This window comes from Amblyraja radiata, chromosome 28, assembly GCF_010909765.2.
Source record: "Amblyraja radiata isolate CabotCenter1 chromosome 28, sAmbRad1.1.pri, whole genome shotgun sequence".
Lineage (NCBI taxonomy): Eukaryota > Metazoa > Chordata > Chondrichthyes > Rajiformes > Rajidae > Amblyraja > Amblyraja radiata.
In genome coordinates, this window is record NC_045983.1 from 7465589 (window position 1) to 7489446 (window position 23858).

At 40.4% G+C, this 23858-nt stretch overlaps 1 protein-coding gene across 9 annotated transcripts in view; it reads right to left on the bottom strand.

Moving 5' to 3' along the window:
• ksr1 (kinase suppressor of ras 1) overlaps window positions 1-22310 on the bottom strand; it is a 156109-nt gene extending 133799 nt beyond the window's left edge. For 5 of the 9 annotated variants that reach the window (XM_033045676.1, XM_033045677.1, XM_033045675.1 and 2 more), the window contains exon 1: window positions 21744-22309. In XM_033045676.1, coding sequence (XP_032901567.1) covers window positions 21744-22031 — 288 coding nt within the window. In that variant the 5' untranslated portion in view covers window positions 22032-22309. Of the gene's footprint in view, window positions 1-19655; window positions 19846-20032; window positions 20214-20234; window positions 20391-21743 lie in introns of those variants that run through there. The other 4 variants (XM_033045679.1, XM_033045683.1, XM_033045682.1 and 1 more) reach the window with 4 other exon arrangements.
• Window positions 22311-23858: the final 1548 nt, after the last annotated feature.

Sequence of the window (23858 nt, forward strand, 5' to 3'; positions counted from 1 at the left end):
TTCCGGCAAAGAGGGCCTGAAAACATCGGACTGGCTGCAGAGGCCACAAATAGGCCTCGACCTCGGGTGTTTCAGAGGAAGAGGACTAAACTTTTTGCTGCCTTTCCCCACAGTGGAAATTTTTGATTCTGTTGTGAGGGGACGTTCTTGTTGAATTCTATAATGTGTTATGTCATTTTTCTGATTTTTAATTTTTCTATGGATGTACGGAAACTTTATTATTTATTTTATTATATCTTTTATGTAAAGCACTTTGGTTTCAATGCGAGTTGATTTAAACGTGCTATATAAATAAAATTTACTTACTTACTACATCCTATCCAACATCAAGGGTCATACACCCATTACATCTCATTGACTCCAAGTTGACTTCCAGTCAATTGTAAAATGTTGCCTGGGGCCCTATTTTGGAATTGTTGCCTAAACCAATTTGGTTCTAAAGGATTGATCTTTTTGATCCTTATAGCCCTGTCCCACGGTGGGAGTTCATTTCAAGAGCTCTCCCGAGTTTGCCGTGATTCGAACTCGGAGATTTACGGTAATCGGGGCTCTCGTGGACATTTTTCAACGTGTTGAAAAATCTTCACGAGTCTTCCCGTGCTTACCTGCCATTAGTGAGTCTTCCCAAGTACCTGCCGTTAGCGTTACGAGCCGCTAAGAGACGTCCTCGAGCTCCGACGTAGCCGCTACGTTCATTCTCCGCATTTACCACAAGTTTTTTTTTTAAAACTCGGGAGAGCACTTGAATGAACTCGCACCGTGGGACAGGGCTATAAGTCTACCTCTGATCAAGATTTTGATCAGCCTTTGTAACATCCTTTCTTTAACTCATCGTCTGGTTTATTTTTAAATGTGCTTGTAAGCACATTTTGTAAGGTTAAGAGTGCCAAGCAATTGTTCTCAATTAAAGAGGCTCCCAGCCTCCAGGTTGAGGTAGTACGATGCGCCATGATTGTCCTTGACCTTCCATCTTTGTACCACCTTAATAATATGGATACATACATTCAGACTCACAAAATAATGGACCAGAATGGGTTCCGTTGCAGACTGCTCCACAAAACAAACGCTGTGCAATCTCAAATTAAGATTTTGGAGAAAATGGAATCACATTTCATTATGCCATCCCAAGGACGAGGAGCAAGAACATTGTCCATAACTATGTTCCTATTTTCAACATTTTGTATTTCGATTTAATGCATTTGTGGTTCTGTGCATTTCAGTATCAATCAACCTTTTCAACGGTTTGCCTTCTATGCACATAAGATACAAGAGTACACTAGCTGCTTCCAACAGGATAATTTCAGCTAAATGAAAACCAATATCCGCTCACCCGATCATTAATCACCAGCTCAATCTTTGGCTTGTCTCAGTACGTCAAACACAAAAGCTGAATAACTATCGCTAAGGGAATCTGATCAAAGCCAGATAAATTAAGCTATTGACAGTGCCACAAGAATTAAATAAACTTTGTGCAATCAGCTTCAACAAAATGGATTCAAGGACCAAAAAAGACATAGTATATTTTGACAATGACCATGGTCTTCCAATGCCCATGTGCCAACATGGAATATCTTGAAAAAAAATTATAAAAAAAGCTCCACAGACCAAACGTTACTCAAACGACCTTATATGCATTATCAAGCGGTACAAGTGATGAAGGTATCTGCACCAATCCAATTCTGGCTTCTTCAGCATTCCAAAATTCGGATCCGTTATTGGTAGCTTTTCCATTCAACATCTTATCCAACATCAAGGGTCAGACCCAATGACTTGGGTCTGACAGAGATGCTGCCTGTCCCGCTGAGTTACTCCAGCATTTTGTGTCTACCGTCAGACCCAACGACTTGGATTTCCTTTGCCAAACCTCCCTGGCTCTTTCTTCCTTTAAAATGCTCTTTAAAACTTGCCCCATTGCCCATACTTTTGATAATTTGTCCTTGCGTGGCTTGCTGTCAATTTTCTATTTGATTATACTCTTGTAAACCTTTTCAGGACTTCTTTGGTTACATTAAGATCTTCCAAGAATTGAAGTAATTATGTAATAAACAGGGCAGCATTAAACAAGTGAGGTTTTCATTGTCTGCAGACAAGCTGTTCTTTATCAAAATCATTTGAATACAAGTACAGCTGAAACCAGATTGCATTTTTGAATCCGTGCGTGTTTACTGCATTTTGAGTCAGCACTGTGCTAGATAATCCAAAAAAGATGTAAAATGGCAGCACCTCACTTCAAATTAGTCGAGTCATTTAAGTACAGTAATAGAGTGGATGTTTCCAGTAGTGAGGGAGTCAAGGACCAGAGGGCACAGCCTCCGTATAAAAGGACGTAGATTGGAGATCAGGAGGAATTTCTTTGGCCAGTGAATCTGTTAGAGTTCATTGCTATAAATGGATGTGGAGGCCAAGTCATTAGGTGTTTTTAAAGTGGTGATTGATAAGTATCTGATTAGTAAGTAGGTATGTTACAAATCATCTTCTAAAGCCGTGAACGCCGACAACGGGAAGGATCTCACGTAGGCGACAAGGCAAGGTACGCCGTTTATTTTTACATTAAAAAAGTGCTTCTTAAGATGCCTTTAATCAAAATTTTAAGTTGCGAGAAGGTGACTTGGGACCCATCCGAACCGGCAGCATTTTTCCTGCTGATTATGGAGTTCAAATTCACTGCAACCGCAACATTCTAAACGATCGCGTTCCACAAATTTCCACTCGCAAGATGATTTAAATGGCCATTAATTTACAGCAATTAAACACTAAATTCCTTCCATTTGGCCTATAAATTCATGACAATGAGATTTAAAAATCACGCTATATTGTGAATTCTTGTGTGAATGTTATTTGGACACAGGCTATTTCAAAATGTTAACCTGTTCTTAAGAAATTGATAGATGTTTAGATCTAGTAATTGAATTTTGTAATTAGCTACAATTAGGTAACTAACTAATTATATGCTTTAATTTCAGGTCATCCAAGTAAGATTGCTTCATATTTGTTTCAGAATCTATAATAACTGAATCTATAATAACTGAAAATTTCATTCAGTTCTCTTAATTTTTAAGAAGGTTATGGGCTTTTGACTGTCCTCGATCACAGCTTTTTAGTTAAGTCAATGGAAAATCAATAGGGAACAAGATGCTAATTTCCAAGTATGAAAATGGCCATAACTTTTTTAATACTGAAGATATGAAAGTGAATTAGGTGTCAAATTAAACTTCTTTTTATGCTTTATCTGATGGGATAAATTGCAGACTTGATTTTTAAAATCTCAAAATGTTGTAACATTGCTATAGTAATAGCGCTTTCTCACGGGGCGACTTGACGCAAGAGTTAACCAGAGTTGAACATCGTGGGAACCCCGTGCGATAACCGTACGGCATTCGTGGACCACCGTGGCGCTAACGGCAGGTACTCGTGTAACTTGGTGACTCGGGAGAAAATTCAAGCAAGTTTGAATTTCTCCAAGAGTGACTTGTACACTTGTGGTTGAAGATTGCAACATTATATGCACGTAGTGGCCAGTGCGATATCCGTATTAACTCTTGCGTTTACCGTGGGAACTCATGCGAACGGTGAACCCGGAAGCTGGACAGAGGGGACAGAAGGTGAGTAATCTGGAATGAACATGCTGTTAGGCTGGGATCATTCTCTGCAAGATGATCTTAGTGCGGGAGACAAGTGTAGGAGAGGTATACTGACTGTGTGGGCAGAACTTTGGAAGTGATTGCCCACCATTCTCAAAAGCCGCTGTGTCTCCCTGTCCCTCCAACTCCAGAGGAATCCGCGCCCCCTCATCGGCAACCCGGGTTCCTCTGGAGTTGGAGCGGGGCTGGGCTAGAGTTGCTGCTGGCTGTGAGTCTCTGGGATCTCCGTGCTTGCAGTCGGTGTCCCGTTGGTCCTAACGTCTCCGGCCACCCCCCTGGACTGGAGCTGAGACTGTGAACTGTACCGCCCTTGCCCCCTCCCTCTGCAACTGCAAACAACCCCACAGTTCCCAGTCTCAGCTCCTGTACAGGGGGGTGGCCGGAGACGTCACAGCCCGAGCTGCGCCCCCTCATCCGCAACCCCAAGAACAAGACGTACCTTGCACACCATCAGCTTCTGTCCCTACGGGGAGCGTGTTCCTCTGGAGTTGGAACGGGGCTGCGCTGCTGCTGGCTGTGGGTCTCTGGGATCTCAGTGCTTGCAGTGGGCCTGGGGGTCGGTGTCCCGTTGGTCCTGACGTCTCCGGTGACTGGCACTGACCTGTTGGCATCGCCGACGTGAAGACAGTGCAAAGCCCCCGCGCCGGTGCAATGGGCGGGGAGCTGAAGAGGGGAGGGAAGGGGTCACACACATGGCCGGGAAGCAGAGGGGTGTAGGTGGGGTGAAACTGAAGGGAGCGACAATCTGCTGCTGCCTGCCCGCTGAGTTAAAAAGTTCCCACGCAAGACTCACGATACACTGTATATCGTGACCGTGGGAACTTTTTAACTCAGCGGGCAGGCAGCAGCAGATTGTCAATTATTAACCCTCCCGTGCAATTACCTTCTCTTTTATGAATGGGGATTCACAATGTTCATTCAAGATTTAACGGGAAAGCTCGGGAGACGGACAAGTCACTCGCACAAATAACAGAAATGCCAAGTACCCGTGGGAACTCTTTATCTGTGTGATATCGTGCTAGACCACGACCACTTCACTCTGGTTACATCTTGCGGCAAGTCGCCCCGTGAGAAAGCGCTTTAAGGGTGTCAAAATATTATGGGGAGCAGGCAGGAGAATGGGGTCGAGAAGGAAAAATAGATGGACCATGATCGAATGACGGAGCAGATTCGATGGGCCGAATGGCCTGAAACTGCTCCATTGTCTTATGACCTAGTGGGAAAAGAAATGATGCAAGGATTTTGGTTCTCAACCAGATTAAACAACACAATAGTCTATGTCAATATCTTCCAAACATTGTTTCACAAAACCTGCATCTGTACAGATTTTTTCCTGCTTCATAATCATCTGAACTTTTCTACAATAATAGCCCATAAGTATTTCAATCATAATTACAACTCCACCGACTTTCAATCGCTGGAAAAAACTCTCATCAGTTCTCGTTAATTCGAACCTAGCATGCGACATTTGATAGAATTGTTCTCATTATGTGTGGGGGACTTAGTTTTCTCACTTTCCCATCATTCAACTACTTGAAGAAGCAGAGGTATAAAACTTGTGGCACAGTAAATCGGGAAACCATGCTTGCAATTGGTTAAACAGTCAAAAGTACACCTGCTGTGCCAGTTTACATGCCACAACAGACATTTCATTCCTTTGAGGGTAAATGGATCAGAATCTCCAGTAAAACATTTAACAAGCAGGTGCATTTTGTCTGTTCCCAAATCAAATTTAAACTAGTTCCTGACTCTGAAAGCATAAGGAAATATGCTCCCTACAAAACAAAAAAAGAACAGAGACTTGTTCATCCAAGGAGAATTTAATTCATCTATCATCCCACAGCAGTCTGTCGCCCCTTAGGAGGCCAATCCTAATTTTAATTTTCTATACCTATTAATATTTTACTGTCTCATAAAATGGACAAAACTTCATGGTTATGTTTGCATTTTGCTGTTTGAATAATCCCCCACAAATGGTTTGCCAACAAAATCATCTATTTTCAAGCAGTTTATTAGCACTGAACCTGTAAGTGGATCTCACAACCAACCAAAAATGTGGATCTACAAAAGATAAACGTATAAAAATTTCCATTATTAATAAGTTTGTATGTAGGAAAATCCATCCAGCAAATCAGGAAAAAGCATTTAAGCTATTCACTCGTAAATCGAAAGTTGAGAGATTATTGTAAATAACAAAGGTGGACACAAAATGTTGGAGTAACTCAGCGGGTCAGGCAGCATCTCTGGAGAGAAGGAATGGGTGACATTTCGGGTCGAGACCATTCTTCAGACTTCGACCTACGATTTAAACCAGCATCTGCAGTTCTTTCCTACACATTGTAAAAACAAAGTTAACTTGATGGAAAATTAAAGCTCAGTAATTAAGCCCTCCCTAACAATATCAGGTCACCAAGCACATGAACAAAGAGGGGAACTGCATATATAACAGGAAAGGAAAACAAAACAGCTGGACTTCCTCCAGTTACACACAGAAGGCAGCCATGAAAGATTAGTGGAATTACCAACCTCTTAAGGGTGCTTGAGTTGGAAGATAACAGTGGAAGAACAGGGACCAAGGTCTGCCTGACATAGATAAAACAGCATGAAAGGTTATGCCAACTCACTGCCAACAGGATCACGTACACAATGATGTTTATCAATGCAGTGAACAGAACCATGCTCTTCTTTTTGAGTGGGCTGGCATGCGAAAGATCAACTGTTCAACAAGGCTCATCAAATTCAACACATTTTATCTAACAACGCATTTTATATTGTATTCCAATCTATTCAGAGCATGATTGCTCAAGGGCAACTAACAATCATTTATTTCACTGCTATGAGAAGTAGCAATAATACTTGAATATCATTTTCAAATATATATTCACTTACTAATAATCTGAAGATGTAATACATTTCAAGCTGTTCACACACAATTAAATCTATTCAAACCGAGATAGAGCTTTTACAGTTACAATACAACAATGAAAACTCTATGCAAAACATGAGTGCATATAGGACGATGATATAGAATTTAATATAGAATATTATTCTTGTTAAATGTAAATGTCCTCCTTTCCTTCACTAAATTATTCTTGTTAGATGTAAATAATATGATATAAAATAAAATATAGAATAGCATTCTTGTTAAATATAAATAATGATATAAAATATTATTCTTGTTAAATGTAAATGTTCTTTTCGTTCCTTCGCTACACGATTGAGAAAACAATGATCGTTAACCATTTCAGGTGATGAAATCTGCACCTCATTAACACTAATCTACTTTCACACAACATCACAGGCATTCAGATTAGAGAAAATAAAACCAAGCCTGAATAAGACTTAATATTTCTTTATCATGAAAATATTTTCTTATACAATTGGCTAAACTGTAGACCTCTTAAGGGTGCTTGAGTTGGAAGACAACAGTGGAGGAACAGGGACCAAGGCCTGCCTGACATAGATAAAACAGCATGAAAGGTGATGCCAACTCTCTGCCAACATGATCATGCACAAACACAATGATGTTTATCAATGCTGTGAACAGAAACATGCTCTTCTTTGCGAGTGAGCTGGCGTGCGAAAGGCTTTTGGCCTCATTATAGTAACGCAAGAGGTAAACGAATAATTTAAAGTGCGGGTAACGGAGCTCAAAGTCATTTCTATAGGCTGAATGCGGGTGCTTTGCAAAGTAGTTGCCCCATTTGCATTTGGTTCAAGTGCAGAAACAAAGAACTAACTGCAGATGCAGGTTTACAAAAAAGAAAACAAATTGCTGGAGCAACTCAGCGGGTCAGATAGCATCTCTGGAGGAGATGAATGGGTGACGTTTCAGGTCGGGACCCTTCTGCAGACTGGTTTCCTCATTGTATTCTGGGTGCTGAATGCAGATTGGAAGAGCAAGTGAATCATTATTTCACTGTTTGCCTCCTGAGCTAATGGCAAGAGATGAAGTAAAAGGGCAATGGATCTGAAAATAATGGGAGTAACAAGATTAAAAGGTTCAGAACTATGAGCTTTATTTAGTTTACTACACAAAAGTGCACAAAAAATGGCAATTATACTTCAAGGATAAGCTATTGCAAAAAAAATTAAAATAGATTAGGCTGAGATAATTAAGTTTGGGTTTTGGGCATGGGGCCATTTCTGGATTTGCACTGTAATCTAATTACAACATTCTGATTGTAATGCTAATCAATGCTAATACTACTTCTGATTCTTATCAGCACAACATTTAAATTCATATTTAAATCCAACATGGATCCCAGCAAGTGAATCTGCTGATGTAACATTAACAGAATGGAATCTAACCTTCTGCCATTTCATCAGAGGAACAATACACAATTTAAGCAGCCATCAAGTGTACGTTCCCTCAGGTCAAATGAAAATTTTGGTGCACTAATGAAGACACTGGCATCAAAGAAAATCTCAATATCCTATAACTGAAAGATTGGCACAAATTCCTTTATCTTTTAAAACCACCAAACCACACTGCTCCAATAAATACAAAAAAATGTTCAATGTTCTTATTAAATATTATTATTTATAACATATGTATAAATTATGTATTTAATAATATTATGTAGAATATATAGAGAATAATATATTCATTAATATTATTCTATATTAATGTACAATAATATTGAATATTATTCTTGTTAAATGTAAATATGATATAGAATATAATATAGAATATTATTCTTGTTAAATGTAAATGTCCTTCTTTCCTTCACTACATTATTCTTGTTAGATGTAAATAATATGATATAAAATATAATATAGAATAGTATTCTTGTTAAATGTAAATAATGGTAAATATAATATAGAATAATATTCTTGTTAAATGTTAATGTTCTATTCCTTCCTTCGCTACATGATTGAGAAAACAATGATGGTTAATCATTTCCAGGTGATGAAATCTGCACCTCATTAACACTAATCAAGTTTGTCTACTTTTACACAACATTACAGGCATTCAGATTAGAGAAAATACCTGAACAAGACTTAAACAATATTTCTTTAACATGAAAATATTTTCATATACAATTGACTAAACTGTAGAAGTAACAAATCCCTCATGTGACTGTCAGCTGCTGGCAGACTTGACGTAGTAAGTAGTAAAACTTAATGCAACAAGCTGGGGACAACGGTGATGCCAAATTAGCAGGTTTTATGGACCATCAAGGTTATTCTATTCTCCAAAGCACATAGCTAACTTTTTTGACGTTACACAGGGGAATAATCATTTTCTCAGTGAACCCATTAAGTTTAAGTGAACGAAGAAAAAAGGCCCAAGGTTTCAAGTGAGCACTGAAAACAGTAACAAGCGAGTTTGAAGGGAGCATGGGCAATGGGGCAGCAGGGCATCTACCCAATCTATTCCTCTCATGAGTTTATACACTATAAGATCACCCCTCATCTTCCTGCGCTCCAAGGAATAGAGTCCCAGCCTACTCAACCTCTCCCTATAGCTCAGACTCCAATACATCAATATATATTTCAGTAGTTTTCCTGCCAGTTATGTTTGGCTAACAGAATAGTTGCATTTTTCTCCCTCACGCCTTTTTCACGTTGTGGGGGCCAACATTTGCTATTCTAAAATCTGTTGGATCTATCCTAAAATCAATAGAATTGTTCTAGTTGACATCACTAATTCTACAAATATCTGTGATGTCTTTCAAAATTCTGTTATGTGCATCATTGAGTTATAGGATTTTTTGGTTTTCAATTTCATCAATTTAACTATCACTATTATTTTTGCTTAATGTTTCTATCATTTCTTTATTTCCAATTATAAATTATCTTGTCAGTCTGCAAGTGATCCATATTTGCCCTTGCTAGTCTTTTTCTGTTCACATACCCAAGGAAATTCCTACAGTTTATACACAGTCATTTAATTTTTGTATTATATCTTCCCTTTTTCAATTTTGTGTCTTTTTTGCCGAGTTCTAAGATGCTCCCAATCCCCAGGCCTGCTACTATTTTTGTTGAAGAGAATTGCATTAATATTGTGACAGATCACATCCAATAGAATCATCTCAAATCCCTTCATGTGCAATGAATTATTAAGCAGTGTAGTGACAGGTTATGCATAAATGCACATTATATTCACAATAACATGTGGCGCTAAAACACTGCATAGATTAAACAGACCGAAATACTTGCCACTCAAGAGTAAGGCCTAGAAATGATAAATAAGAACTTCTTGTAATCATATGCTTCTAATGTTGTAAAACATCTTCCATTTCACAGAATATACGAAACAAAATTTGGCAATGTGCCACACAAGGTGATTAGGACAGATGATTAAAAACCTACAGTATTTTTCAAAGAAAATCTTAATGGAAAAAAGGCAGAGGGATGAAATTCCACAAAATAAAGACAAAGCAACTAAAGGCATGACCAAACATTGGGAATATATAAAATGTCAAATATACCTCATAAATCTCATAACAGGATGGATATTACAGAGAAAGGGAAAAGCAGGCCATGGAAAGATTTGAAACAAATACTTTTAAAGACAAAGATATCATCTGGGTCTGTAGGTCTGGAACAGAATTTTAGATAACTAGGTGATATGGATGCCTTGGACACTACCCTAGGCAAGTGTAGTGTCAGAAAATAAAGGTGAAAAATGCTCTTGGCAATGGCATGGATGTGTAAGCTGAAGATCATCTTAAGGCCAAGCATAGTGTCAATATTAACACCAATGTTGATACAGGCTCATAAAGGGGGGGTGAGCAAATGGAGCAGATTGTTGCTGTTGATAGATTATGTTGCTCTGGAGAGGAGACCACTGTTGAATGCTGCATGAAAGAACTGCAGATGCTGGTTTAAACTGAAGATATACAGAAAATGCTGGACTAACTCAGCAGGACAGGCACCATCTCTGGAGAGAAGGAATGGGTGACGTTTTGTATCGAGACCCTTCTTTTGAATGCAGTTGTTCTATATTTCCAGAATCACTCCACAACATAGTAATTTAACCTTTTTTAAACTATCTGAATAACATGAAGCAAAGCAACTTTCGTTTTTAGAGATCCAGCGTGGAAACATGCCCTTCAGCCCACCAAGTCCATGCCAACCAACAATCACACGTACGCTAGTTGCATCCTACACACTCGGGACAATTTTACTGAGGCCAATTAACCAATAAACCAGGACGTCTTTGGAACATGGGAGGAAATCGAAGCACCCAAGGAAAATCCGCGCAGTCACGGGGACAACGTACAAACTCCACACAGACAGCACCCGTGGTCAGCATCGAACCTGGGTCTTTGGCGCTGTGAGGTAGCAACAATACCACAGCGCCACTCGAACATTATTAATTAATTTAGAGTTTTAAATGCGGAAGTGCAAATCTTACGCTAACTTACTGTTATTAAAGCTGCATGGACGGGGATTAAAAAGCCTAAAATTTACATTTACTTTGACAATCACACAAATTCATATGGTAATATTTATTTTAAAGTTGCAAAACACCATCTCAGAAGACAGCTTTTAATCATTAAAAGTTAATAAGATTAGGGATGAAGGGAAAGATGATCTTTAGGTCATGTGACCCAGGGAAATTTCTTAAAAGTTTGTTTAACGTATTATAAACTAGCAGAGCACTGCGGGAAGAAAATTCTCTCAAAATCTTAAAGAATATAGAAAAGAAAAGTTGACTGTGCACAAACTTGTTTTGGTACTGAAGGCATAATCTATGAGAATAACATACCAGGAATGATTACCAGTACAGTATTTATTTTACTGCTTTTCAGACAATACCACTTGGTCTATTACATTCTCATGTCATGCCACAGCTTGATGATGAGGTCGCTTTTATTCAATTTAGTTTATTTTTCTGGAAAGAGTTTGTTCACTGTGCCAATAAACCAGACAGACACTATAGAAAATAATCATTGCATGAGATTAGTTTTTCCCGTTTACAATTAGTGTTTCCTTTACGCCCATTTTGAACAAACACCTTGGTCTGTTCCCCCTCATCTTGTGCTGGTTCTGTCACATTCGTCTCAGTAGCAGATCAGATCTGCTTTCACAAAAGGATAAATTCTCGGAAAGCGGCTAACCGACCGGAGTAACTACATTGTTTCCGAAATCGTGTGCCACCAGTCCAAGTGCTTTGAAAGATTGACAGTGGCTCACAACTGTATTGAACTTCCAGACAATATTAACCCCTTGCAATTTCAAAACAGGAAAAATAGGTAAACGGAGAACACAATCTCTCTCGCACTACATTCAGCTCTGAATCACCCTGATAATAGGAACATCTACAACGGGATATAGTCATTGATTACAGCTCATCCTTCAACACAATAATACTTAATAAGATCATCTCTAAACTCCTGCACCTTAGTCTTGGGGCCTACATCTGCAACTGGCTTCTGCACTTCCTTAATGGCAGACCAGCTGATCAGAATTGGTCATAACATTTGCTCCATCTTGCCCCTCAACACTGGTGCTCCTCAGGATTGTTCGCTCAGCCCCTTGCTCTACTCCCTTTACACCCATGACTGTGTGGCCAACAACAATGCCAACTCGATCTTTAAGTTTGCTGATGATACCAAGGTTGGCAACTGGGTCAACAACAATGAGGAGTTGAAGTACAGGGATGAGATCAGGAACCTTGTGGCATAGCATTAGGACAACAGTCTGGCTGTTAATGTCAGCCAGATGAAAGTGTTGGTTGCTTAACTAGAGGTTTGGGGGTGAGTCATCATCTTCAACAGAACTGTTGCAGAAAGAGCAGGTTGACAGCTTCAGGTTCCCAGGCATCCATATCACCATCTAACTGAACTGGTCCCGTCACACTGCTGCGTTCATCAAGAAAGCACATCAGCGTATTTACTTACTTAGGCATCCGAGATTTGGCGTGTGCATGAAGATTCTCTCAAACTTCTACAGATGCACTATACAAAGTATTCTGAGGAAATGCATCTACAGTGCCCTCCATAATGTTTGGGACAAAGACCCATCATTTATTTATTTGCCTCTCTACTCCACAATTTGAGTTGTGTAATAGAAATAAATCACATGTGGTTAAAGTGCACATTGTCAGATTTTATTAAAGGACATTTTTACACATTTTGGTTTCACCATGGAGAAATTACAGCAGGGTTTATACATAGTCCCCCCATTTCAGAGCACCATAATGTTTGGGATACATGGCTTCACAGGTGTTTGTAATTGCTCAGGTGTGTTTAATTGCCTCCTTAATGTCGGTATAAGAGAGCTCTCAGCACCTAGTCTTTCCTCCAGTCTTTCCATCGCCTTTGGAAACTTTTATTGCTGTTTATCAACATGAGGACCAAAGTTGTGGTAATGAAAGTCAAAGAAGCCATTATGAGACTGAGAAACAAAAATAAAACTATTAGAGACATTAGTCAAACCTTAGGCTTACCAAAATCAACTGTTTGGAACATCATTAAGAAGAAAGAGAGCACTGGTGAGCTTACTAATTGCAAAGGGACTGGCAGGCCAAGGAAGACCTCCGCAGTTGATGACAGAAGAATTCTCTCTATAATAAAGAAAAATCCCCAAACACCTGTCCGACAGATCAGAAACACTTTTCGGGAGTCAGGTGTGGATTTGTCAATGACCACTGTTCACAGAAGACTTCATGAACAGAAATACAGAGGCTACACTGCAAGATGCAAACCACTGGTTAGCCGCAATAATAGGATGGCCGGGTTACAGTTTGCCAAGAAGTACTTAAAAGAGCAACCACAGTTCTGGAAAAAAGGTCTTGTGGACAGATGAGACAAAGATTAACTTATATCAGAGTGATGGCAAGAGCAAAGTATGGAGGCCCAAGATCCAAAGCATACCACCTCATCTGTGAAATACAGTGGTGGGGGTGTTATGGCCTGGGCATGTATGGCTGCTGAAGGTACTGGCTCACTTATCTTCATTGCTGATACAACTGCTGATGGTAGTAGCATAATGAATTCTGAAGTGTATAGACACATCCTAACTGCTCAAGTTCAAACAAATGCCTCAAAACATTGACAAGCAATTTATTCTACAGCAAGCCAATGATCCCAAACATACTGCTAAAGCAACAAAGGGGATTTTCAAAGCTAAAAAATTGTTGAGTGGCCAAGTCAATCACCCGATCTGATCCCAATTGAGCATGATTCTTATATGGTGAAGAGAAAACCGAAGGGGACTAGCCCCCAAAACAAGCAGAAGCTAAAGATGACTGCAATACAGGCCTGGCAGAGCATCACCAGAGAAGACACCCAGCAACTGGTGATGTCCATGAATCGCAGACTTCAAGCAGTCATTGCATGCAAAGGATATGCAACAAAATACGAAACATGACTACTTTCATTTACATGGCATTGCTGTGTCCAAAACATTATGGTGTCCTGAAATAGGGAGACTATGTATAAACACTACTGTAAATTCTACATGGTGAAACCAAAATATATAAAAATGGCCTTTATTAAAATCTGACAATGTGCACTTTAACATGTGATTTTTTCTATTACAAATCTCAAATTGTGGAGTACAGAGGCAAATAAATAAATTATGGGTCTTTGCCCCAAACATTATGGAGGGCACTGTACCTCAGCCTGGTATGGCAACTACTCTGCTCTTGACCACTAGAACCTGCCGAAAGTGGTGAATACAGCCAAGGCTCAACACTTCCTTCCATCTTTTTCAATCCATCCTCGGGGTGCTTTGAATCATAAAGGCTGGAAATATTATCAAGGATGCCTGCCATCCTGGCCTTTCCTTTTTCCCTCTTCTACCTTTTGGGAGAAGATACAGGGGCTTGAAAGCTCAGACATCCAGATTATTCCCCATTACTATCAAACACATCTCTGGATAGAATGCTGCTTGTCCCGTTGACTTACTCCAGCATTTTGTGTCTACCTTTGATGTAAACCAGCATCTGCACTTCCTTCCTACACTATCAAACACCAGTTTCATACCTCCTTCCCGGAGGTGCTGCCACGTATTCTTACTCTTAACTATACCTCTTTTGATTACTCCATGGTTATATTTTAATATTCTTTTGCACCTCTTCAGATTGCAATATAACCTTACACCATTCTGGTGCTTTGCACTCCTCATTGTATTTATTGTAGTATTTATCATTACTGTGTATATTCTGTTCATTTTGGAGCTTCATGTGAACAAGGAATTTCATCGCACCCTGGAATATATGACCATAGATTAATCTAATCTAACCATGTACAATGGCCTTCAGATTTATACCTTGCTATTATGTTATCCCATAACCTGAACTGTAATTCAAATCATAACTTTCCAAAATAAACAGAAGTCATATTTGTGCCCTCATCGAAGTACCATAGTTAATGTTTCATTTAGACAGGTACATGGATAGGATACGTTTAGAGGGATACGGGGCAAACGCAGGTAGGTGGGACTAGTGTCGATGGGGCATGTTGGTCGGCGTGGACAAGTTGGGCTGAAGGGCCTGTATCCACGCTATATGATTCTATTAAAGCAACACAAATTAAGGAACTAAAAAGGAAACAAACCAAATGGTCAATGTGAATAATAAGTATCAGCTACCATTAAATTGCATAACCAACGCAAAAGCCCAGAAACAATTTAATGATCCTGAAACAAAGCTTTCTCTCCAGCTAGAACTTTGTAAAAAAAAGTGTAAAGAAAGTGTAAAAAAATAACTAGCATATTTGACACAACTACATGGCTACACAACAAACAGACAGTCTATGACCATTATTGGTTATTGGCCAAGGCACACAAAATTAATTAGATTACACTAGGGAGCTTCCGTATTATCATTCAGAGGAAACCTTGAAAACTTCATGAATCAAAAATGTGGAAATTGTTCCTCCGGGAACACTGAGGAAGTCAACTGAAAAGGAGCGATGCACGACTCCAAAAGCCAAATCTTGCAGGAAAGAAATGCAAATGTCACTTTTAGAACAGAGTTTGTCAACTAAATATGATGCTGCTGCACTCTGATAGTGCAAGGGGACACTGGGGGAGATAAGCAGAACATCAGGAGGTGAAGCAAAAGCAATGTTGGCCTGCATTTTCATACTGTTCCAAACATCTATTCCTTCCTACAAACAGTTCAGCAAGCAGCAGTCTTCCTAAGTTATCCCACATTCAATAGGCTGCAAATAAGTCAACATTTACAATTTAATTTATTCTGACACAATTAGTATTGTAATCAAATGCCCCCTTAACCGATCTAATTGAATGTAGTCACTAATTTTACCTCACTGATAAATTGAATTACAAAGTTCCCCTAAAAAAAAGTAAAACCCATTCAAATTCAAATGAAGTTACATATGTTCAAACATATCAGAGGGAAACCAAGCAGAAAATTTATACAATTTTATCTCACTCGATAATCGCTATCACTAAATAAATGTTTATATAGCACTTAAGGATGTTGAAGTAAAATATACTTTTTCAGCAGTACAATACAAACAATACAGGTTCTACTTTAGTTCTAATGAAAGGACATGGACTTCAAATGTTAACTCAGTTTCTTTCACCAAAAATGCTTTCTGAATTTCAACTTTCTAGTCCCAATTTTCAGTATCTGTCTGACTTTGGTTTAATGTACCCGTTATCTTTGGTTTAAATGTTGTGCCCATTGCAGACATGAAAGAATGTAAAGAAATCACAGTGCTGAGGGAGGGGAGAGAAGGGGGCTCAAATGTGTTAAATTATAGCAGAGATCCTAAAACTGTGCACATTTAGTTTTAATTTCATTCTATGTGTGGGTAATCTTGGATCTCGAAGTCTCGTGTTCAAATTCAATTTAAAAAGAACACTGCCAACTTGGGCAGCCACAGTCCAGTTATCATGATATGGAATAATTAGTTCAAAGAAGTTGGCATAGATTACAGAAAGCATAATCATGCTTTGTATGATGGGAGCAGTGTAGGGGTGGGCAGTGCATCAAAAATGATTTAAAATTGGTTAGAAGAGCAATAACAAGGTGGAAGATTTTCCAGGGTACACAAAATTGCTGGGGAAACTCAGCGGGTGCAGCAGCATCTATGGAGCGAAGGAAATAGGCGACGTTTCTGGCCGAAACCCTTCTTCAGACTGATGGGGGGTGGGGGGGGGAGAAAGAAGGAAAAGGGGAGGAGGAGGAGGAGCCCGAGGGCGGGTGGATGGGAGGGTGGGAGGAGACAGCTAGAGGGTTAAGGAAGGGGAGGAGACAGCAAGGGCTAGCAAAATTGGGAGAATTCAATGTTAATGCCATACGGGCGCAAGGTCCCCAGACGGAATATGAGGTGCTATTCCTCCAATTTCCGCTGTTGCTCACTCTGGCAATGGAGGAGACCCAGGACAGAGAGGTCGGATTGGGAATGGGAGGGGGAGTTGAAGTGCTGAGCCACCGGGAGTTCAGGTAGGTTATTGTGGACTGAGCGGAGGTGTTCGGCGAAACGATCGCCCAACCTACGCTTGGTCTCCCCGATGTAAATCAGTGTAAATTTTCCAGAGTATTTTGAAATGGGCCACAAGTTTGAATTCTGAGACCAATTCATTTACTGTAACGTTCCTTTAAGTAAGTAAGTTTATTGGCCAAGTATTCACATACAAGGAATTTACCTTGGTGCTCCGCCCACAAGTAACAACATGACATACAGTGACAGTTACGAATGACTCAGATTTAAGATTGACTTAAGATTGTGATGTGAAAATGTGTAAATGATTGTGAGCACAAGGCACAAGTCATTTGGAAAATTTAAATGTTTAACTAATGTACTGCTCAGACAACGATAAAGAATGAAAATTAGCAAACTACACATACCAGATCAGAACAGAACTAAACAGAGGCAAAGCAAGATATTGTCCATACAAGCATACATCAGTCAATCTGACTTCCTGCATTCTCCACCTCAAATGCAATAATATTTTTGCGAATTGTGTGGAAAGCAAAATAGAAAGCACCCCAAAGATATCAATCAAACAAGCAGCACATTTCTTGTCTAAAAATTCTGGAAAAAGTTCCACAAGTCAGACCATAGATAACATTCAGCTGGACATAAGATAGACACAAAACGCTGGAGTAACTCTAGCGGGACAGGCAGCATCTCTGGAGAGAAGGAATGGGTGACGTTTCGGGTCGAGACCCTTCCTCAGACTGGTTAGGGATAAGGGAAATGAGATGTTGGATGAAAATGAGAAGCTTGTGCAACTTGGGTGGGGGAGGGATAGAGAGGGAATGCCGGGGCTACCTGAAATGAGAGAAATCAATATTCATACCACTACCCAAGCAAAATATGAAATGCTGTTCCTCCAATTTGCATTTAGCCTCATTCTGACAATGGAGGAGACCGAGGACAGAAAGGTCTGTGTAGGAATGGGTAGGAGAATTAAAGTGACCAGTAACCGGGAGATCAGGTTGGTTCACGTACGGCTGAGCGAAGGTATTCCGCGAAATGATCGCCCAGTCTGCGTTTGGTCTCGCCGATGTATAACAGTCCACATGTCCTGTCATATGATACCAAAGTCCAAGTTGTCCACTTCCACAAAAACAACATTTTAATGGAGTGATTCTACAGATGCAGAATTTATTCTGCAGATTAATTTCCTTTCGTACAGTTTGTGCAAGTCTCTAAACTCCATTTCTGCTATCATATCTCCCGTCACCTTCACCTCTATCCTCCTTCAGTCCTTTAACCCTTCAAGAACTCTACCCACCTCCAATTTTGGCTTGCAGCATTCCCAAATTTATAGGCTCCTCATCAAACATAACATTGGAATGATAGAGGAGGAAGCCACTCAGCCCCCATCCTGGTTCACTATTCAATGAGATCATTTGCTCCACTTTCCTGTGCAAACTCAGTCTCTCTCAATTCCCCAATTAAAAAAATCTGTTGAACGCAGTCTTGACAGTCATCCCTTTCACCGTTAAGAATCTACAATGCTCGCAAATCTCCTCAAAGAATCACTGTCTCTCTGCAGCTTAGTTTAGTTTAAGTTTAGAGATATAGCAAGGAAGTAGGACTTTCAGCCTGCTTAGTCTGCATCTACCAGCAACAACCCATACCCTACATGCTAGGGACAATTTACAGAAGCCAATTAACCCACAAACCTTTGGAATGTGGGAGGAAACCGGAGCACCTGGAGAAAACCCACAGGTTTACAGGGAGAACATACAAACTTCATACAGACATCACGCGCAGTCAAGATTAAACCTGGATCTCTGGAGCTGTAGGTCAGCAACTTTACCGCTGTACAGGTGCATAAAAAGCAGTTCTACCTCCAAGTTCAATAAGCCATTGTGCCATTACAGGAATCGATTGCTGTCTTCATTTTAACTTCAATACGCTTGAAGTGATGTATTTTACAATAAGTGAGCAAATATTCCCGCAGCATTCTATATACGCAGCAGACTTTTACCAGGTTAACGGAGGAAATGATTCAATCACCTTCTCAACACCGCCTTGAGAAATATGACTGTCCCAAGACAACGCAAAATGGAGTAACAGCATTTGAGATAGCAATGAGCTCCACTTGTCAGGAACACACAAAATCCAATGTAAATTACCTCCCAATTTACTACAGAGCAACTCTATCAAGCGCCCATCTGTGCCACAATTTGGACATGGGCCTCATTAATCACTTCAGAACGCAAAGAACTGGAGCAAAATGAAATCATCCTCAAACCCAAGACACTACATAAGTTTTTAAAAAACGATTAAAAATAGAATAGTGTAGTGTAAATAAACTAACTCAGTCTTCTTACACTCTGCTACAGAACTTATTACACAAATTTGTATACAATGTCGGGCAAATCTACACTGAAAAGTTAAATCGGTTTAGTGTTCCGAACAAGAAATATCCTCGACCAACAGGATGCAAAAAGTTGGCCGAAAAATGCAGGAAATCCCACCCAGTACATGTAGTTACTCTTCAACGACCAACCCGTTTTATAAAACAAATCCAGTTTTTTTTTAGCGTCAAAACCCCTGCTTTGAAAACATTTATAAATCGCGAAATTCCCACGCGTTTGAAAGCTTTGAAGCAGCCCTGTACCTTTCTGCGGTGGTGGCATATACTTATGTTCATTAAACGAGGAGGAGTTGGGTTCTATTTTTGGGAACAGCCGCAACACTACACGCAACGCACCACAGCTCGCACCAGTATCACTTCACGGCTCAATAATCCAGAAAGGGCTTTTTTCGTTCTACTACCACCCAAGGTCCACAAAGCTGATCGCGACTCAAACAAAAACTTCCAAGACTAAATGATCCACACACCACCACCATTGTCTTCATATTGGTCAAATCTTAAGTTATCATTGATTGAGCAATTCACTTTAAAAATATTTTTTAAAGTTATAGAGATCAACATATCATATTAAAGTGTGCAATGCTCCCAAGATTGCTCCCCTTTTCAAAATAAGTGCTTACAAAAGGCAATCGAGTCCTGCAACGTCGCGACGTCTCATGTCTGTCGAAGTGGGTTATATGCTGATCTCATCGGCGTGTGTGCGTGTGTCTGCACAGCACAGGCCTGTCGCTAGCACTGGGATTATTTTTGAAGAGGTAAAGGGAAGGGTGAGGGGGCAGTCGAACAGCTTTCCAAATAATCTTCAATTTAAAATAAAATTACCAGCAGTATTCCTGACGTGTTGGGTGAAACTGCGATTCCTCCTCCTCCCTCCCTTTTCAATAGCTGATGACACCACTCATGTCTGTCTGAACGTGCTTAGAAACATTTCCAAGCGAGTTGTGACAGCGGCTTACAGAGATCAACAAAAAAAATGCTGACATCGTAATAGAAGACGCACAACACACACACACATAAAAACAATTGTTAAGCCATCTGTGAAACTTCAGCGAATCCTCACCAGCAGCTACAAAGTAGAACGTCTTTTCGGCTGCAATGCTGCTTAAAACAAAACCATATCTGCTTACCAACATGTGTGTTTGTGTGCGTGTGTGTGTGTGTGGGGGGTGGGGGGGGGGGGGGTTCGCGATAAAGAGTTAACGACAGCTGTTGGTTTTAGTTAAACCGGTAGCCAGGTCGACGAATGGTACCATTAATGACTAATCGTGAGAAAACTTGAAATTATCACACGTAATATTTGAAGATTATAATCTCCTTTCGCTCTATGAGTTTCTATGAGTATCCAATACAAACTTGGCTAACACAAAAAAAACATTTGCAAACCAGAAACTAAACACAATTTCAAGCCTTTCAATCTTGTAATAATTTACAACGTTGTTGCAATTTATATGCTTATTAGCAAATTCTAACATGAGAGCAAAATCAATCGGTGAACGCCAGACAAGAGAGGGGTCTATGTTATGTGCTCAAAAGGCGCAGACAGCAATGTATTTGACAGCCCTTGGCACAGAGCAGGTGCAATATATGTGGATTATCGCTGTCATAGGAAAATCCTTCATAAATAAATTCATTAGTAAACAGACGCTGCAGGGTTGCGTTTAAAACCTATTGTTTTATTTCCTCTTTTGTTATCTATATTCTGTAATTTTAAAGGGGGGGGAGGGGGGTTGTACAGTATGTGAGACTCTCCCCTTCTCCACCCTCACCAATGATCAACTCGTCGGCTTGCCCTAAAATGCTCCCTTGGGCGCATTAGGAAAACAGAAAGGACTGTTTTACATTTTAAAGCTACTCTTGGTATATTCCTTTTAGTGCCCTTGTTTTTTTTAAATTTGCAGGAGAGGGAGGGGAAGGTTGAGAGGCTCTGCAGATGCAAGAATCCCTTCCTCCACTGCCCTCTCTCATTTCAGCTTCCCCCCCCCCCCCCCCCTTGACAATCAGTCTGAAACATTACCAATCCATGTTCTCCAGAGATGCTGCTACCTGACCCACTGAGTTACTCCAGCATTTGGTGTCCTTTTATTTTGTGTGTAAACCAGCATCTGCAGTTCCTTGCATTTTATCCCAAGGTGTACAGGGTCTGCATTTGAAAGGTGTTGGGAGATTGCAGACCACAAATCCACAGACCAGAGATCAAGACCACACATCCAGCACTGTGGCACTGCACTGTGGCACCCATCCACCACCTTTAAGCAAGTCTGAGAGGTTGGAAGGAACAGTGGTCATCACAGTTGAGTCTGGACTCCCATAGCAAAGGGGACACCATATTACCTCAAGCATGCGGATCTCCTGTTGCGTCAGGTCGTTGGACGCGGCGCATTTGGTCCTGAGCCCCTCCAGATTGGAGATGCTGATGTCGATCATGTCCTGGTTCAGTTCGCACTGCTGCATGGCTTTAACCAGGCTCAGCTCCCCTTCCTCTTCCTCCCCCTCTTCGTCTTCTTCCTCCTCCTCCTCCTCCTCTCCTTCCTCTTCTCCCCCTGCTTCTTCAGCAACTGCAGTCTTCTTTATCCTACCACCGCCCTTGGGTTGGAGACCCTTGTTGTTCTCTTCAGCCATTCCTAAACATTCGGCCTGCTTTTGCAGTTCAATGCAACCCCCCTCCCCTTTTTTAAAAGAAAAAGGAAAACAAGAACTGCAGAAATAAGTTTTCTCTCTCACTGAGAAATTAATAGTTTTCTTTTGCAAAAATGCCAATGCAAAAATAGCAGTGCAGCGCAAGAGCGTAAATTTGCAAATCTCTCCTTTAGCAGCACATCCGAGGCTCGGCACCGAGGACTGGCTCCTTTCTCCTCCTCCCTTCTGCTGCTGCTGCTGCTTCTTCTTTCCCCTTCAGCAGGTGGGGGAGGGGAGAAGGGGCCGAGCGGTTGCTAAGGTCACGCGCGGCGCACCCTGGGACTTGTAGTCGCGCCGCCCATTGGGCTGGGCGGCGACAACCGTCGAACTACAGCTCCCACAAGGCTCCGCGCGACCTCCGGCCACCCCGGGGCCCCGCAACTTGGACCAATACAGAACCTTGCTTTAGCAGATTCGCTGCATGGCACTGGGACTCTCTGAATAACTCTTGTTGCATTTGGCTCTTCTGGAAAGTGTACTCTTTTTTTCCCCAAACAAATAAAATTATTATCTTTACTGCACTAAACTGCAAAACCTCTGTTGCTTTTCCTCTTTTGGAAAGTATACTTTTTTCAGACAAATAAAATTATTATCTTTACTGCATTAAACTGCAAAACCTCTATAGCTTTTCTTCTTTTAGAAAATATATATTTTTTCAAACAGATAAAATTATTGTCTTTCCTGAGTTAAACTGCAAAATAATAACTGCCAAGTTACCTGATCATTGTCATTTGGCTGACAAAAATGCTGGAGAAACTCAACGGGTGAGGCGGCATCTATGGAGGGAAGGAATAGGTGACCTTTTGGGTCTGAAGAAGGGTCTTGATCTGAAACGTCACCTATTCCTTCACTCCATAGATGCTGCCTCACCCGCTGAGTTTCTCCAGCATTTTTGTCTACCTTCGATTTTTCCTGCATCTGCAGTTCTTTCTTAAACATTGTCATTTGGCTGGTCACAGGAGCTTGTACAGATTACTTGGAATGCAGTGGTAACGGAAACAACAACTTTAAAACTCTGAAGTTCCCCAACTCCACATCACTTCAGATTTAACATTGGATTCAATTTACGGTTTACTGTTGACCCATTAGGGCCAATAATATCTCCCAAGGAGCAGTTGCTTAATCTAAGTTTAATTTTCGGGGTGGAAGATTGCAACCTTCACGTGTTTCCTGTTTCAACGAATGCAATCAACCTGGCGTGGACAATCAAATGAGACCAAATAGAACAAGTTGTCCTACAACTTTAGGCTGTGCACGCTATACGTAAGTAGAAGAAGTTGAATTTTCCAACCAATATGAACAACAAAATAAAATATAGAACTGAAACTATGGTCCTGATCTCCCATCATCGAAAGGATCTCAAAAAGGCAGCCAATATTATCAAAGACCCACATCATACCTGGCCATGCTCTCATTTCACTTCTATAATCGGGAAGAAGGTGTATGAGTCCGAAAACCATGACCACCAGGTTTAAGCATAGCTTCTTCCTAACACCATCAGGCTCTTGAACACCACACCTCACAAACTTCAACCATGAACTTCTATGGACAGTCTATGGCTGCGCTTAGGACTTGGGTATTTTTTGAATTTATATTAAATTATTACTTAATTTATTTCTTGTTTGTTATATATTATCTATGAAGAGTGCATTTACACAACTATTCATCTGCTGCAAGTAAGAATTTTATTGTCCAGTTGTAGGTGCATATGACAATCAAACACTCTTTTTCTTGACATTTGACTTTCTTCGAAGTTCCCCAACTCCACAT